This window comes from Suricata suricatta, chromosome 4 (genome assembly GCF_006229205.1).
Source record: "Suricata suricatta isolate VVHF042 chromosome 4, meerkat_22Aug2017_6uvM2_HiC, whole genome shotgun sequence".
NCBI lineage: Eukaryota > Metazoa > Chordata > Mammalia > Carnivora > Herpestidae > Suricata > Suricata suricatta.
The window spans coordinates 880893-882804 of NC_043703.1; the positions used below are offsets into that span (position 1 = coordinate 880893).

Genomic DNA, 1912 nt, shown 5'->3' on the forward strand with positions numbered 1-1912 from the left:
GCGGTGAGGCTCGGGCTCCGGTGAGGAGCCGCAGGGGCGCAGAGTGCGATTTCCGGTCCTGGGGCAGCTGTCTGTCCAGCGAGAGCGCGTGGGGGCCTGGGCGCCTCCCCCGTGGCCCCCCACCTGGTGACGGCACCGAGCCTGAGTGCCGCCGACCCAGGGTGCTGGCACGTTTGATGCCCGTTTGATGCCCGGAGCCGGCGCACCCAGTCCGGCTTCCCTGGGAGCTCCGTGAGGGCGGGGGCTGCGGGTGCGGGAGCAGGTGTGCAGGGAGGCGGCCGAGCCGAGGGGAGAGCTGGTGAGGCCGGCTGGCTTCGGTCTTCTGCTGTGCTTGGCCCTGTCCCCATCACCCAGCCCCTGGGCTCCCTGTGTGCTGAGTGGGGGAAACCTGGACTCCGGAGAGGGACAGAAGCAGACACGGGTGTCCTTGTCCCTCCGGGCTCCTTACCGGGGCTCTTCCAGGAGCAGACAGGACCCCCAGAGGGCACCAACTCGGTTACAGTGAACGGGCCTCACATCTGGGTTTCTCTGTGCCCTCAGGCTGCACCCAGCGATGGAGAAGCCCCTCTCTCTCCTGCCTGGGACTCTCTGCCCGGGGACGCCGGGGCACTGACCTGAGCTGCTGCAGAAGTGCGGTCCTGGGGGAGGGAGGGAGCCCCCCCCCGCCCGCCCCGGCCCCGGGTGCCGGCTGTCCTCAGGGCTGGAGGCTGACCCACCAGGGGGAGAGGGAAGCTGGGACCTTGCAGTGGAAGCAGGGAAGCCTCCCCCCACCCTCGGCCAAGTGGGGTGGACGGCCCGCTTTTGAGAACGAACTAATTGAAGCAGAACTTGGATCATCTTGCTTATGTCTGGAGACCAAGTGACCAGTGACACTTGTGAACTCCTGCCTGGGGGGGGGGGCTGGGGGAGGGGCTGGACAGTGGGGGAGGGGCTGGGGGAGGGGAGCTCTCAGCCGTGCTGGGAACAAGGGTGACCTCGCACACGGGCCTTCTCTTTCTAGTCCGGACGGTTAAGATTACAATCAGCCTGCTCATTTGAAACTCCCCCAGCAGAATTTGGGAAAAAGGGGAAAACACAGGGTCTTGAGTTTTGTTTCGCTTTAACCTGGAAAATCATTCCTCCTAGTTTTTAGGGTCAAAACCAGACTCAGGCAATCGGAAATCTTTAGACTTGGTCTGACTGTGGCCTCCGTGCGTGCCCTTTCTGGGTCACTGCACATCGTGTGATCGCCTTGGAAAAGTGGGTGCCGGATGGGGGGGGCTCAGGTGCTGCCTGGGGGGGGCTCCCTTTCCTTCCCGTCCAGTGTGAAGGCTCCTCACCCTGACCCTGTGTGAGGAGGTTAAGGAAACGTCACAGGGACCCGAAACACAGGCCTGGAGAAGTTACGAGCAGGACGCGTACGGGTAACCAGCGAGCTGGACAGCGGCAGTGCCCGTGAAAACGGAGGCTCGGGTGCGTGCTGAGGGTCGGGCAGGGAGGCCGCTGGGGCTGTGCGCCCGGGCAGGACGACGGAGGAAGCCGGGAGCCTCCTCGGGCAGGGGTGCGGAGTTGCTGATGCCGAGTACACAGTGGGAACTGGCTCTGTCTGTCGCTTAGCGGCCACCCCCCCTCCAGCGGCGGCCCCTCCCCCTCCCGCCCTCAGGCTCCACGCGGAGGTTCCCACGTGGGCGGCCCGTCGAGACCCCTGCCCAGGACTGGCTGGAGTGTGGGCTCCCAAGCTGGTGTCAGGGTGAACCTGTGGGACAGGGAGGCTGGGCCGGTCCCGGGCAGGGCCTCGGGGGTGGGGGCTTCAGGGGGAAGGACCGAAAGCTGGTGGCCTGGTGGCCGGAGGGCACGGTGGCTGTGCCCTGCCCTGCGGTGGCGCCCTCCGCGGCGCGGCTTCAGGCAGGGACAGAAGCCGAATCTGGACGGT

General features: G+C 66.3%; 1 protein-coding gene across 1 annotated transcript in view; it reads right to left on the minus strand.

Moving 5' to 3' along the window:
• Positions 1-347, minus strand: part of LOC115290404 (translation initiation factor IF-2-like) — a 1666-nt gene extending 1319 nt beyond the window's left edge. Inside the window, exon 1 of the mRNA XM_029938391.1 lies at positions 207-347. Coding sequence (XP_029794251.1) covers positions 207-347 — 141 coding nt within the window. The remainder of the gene's footprint in view (positions 1-206) is intronic.
• Between the last annotated feature and the right edge of the window lie 1565 nt (positions 348-1912).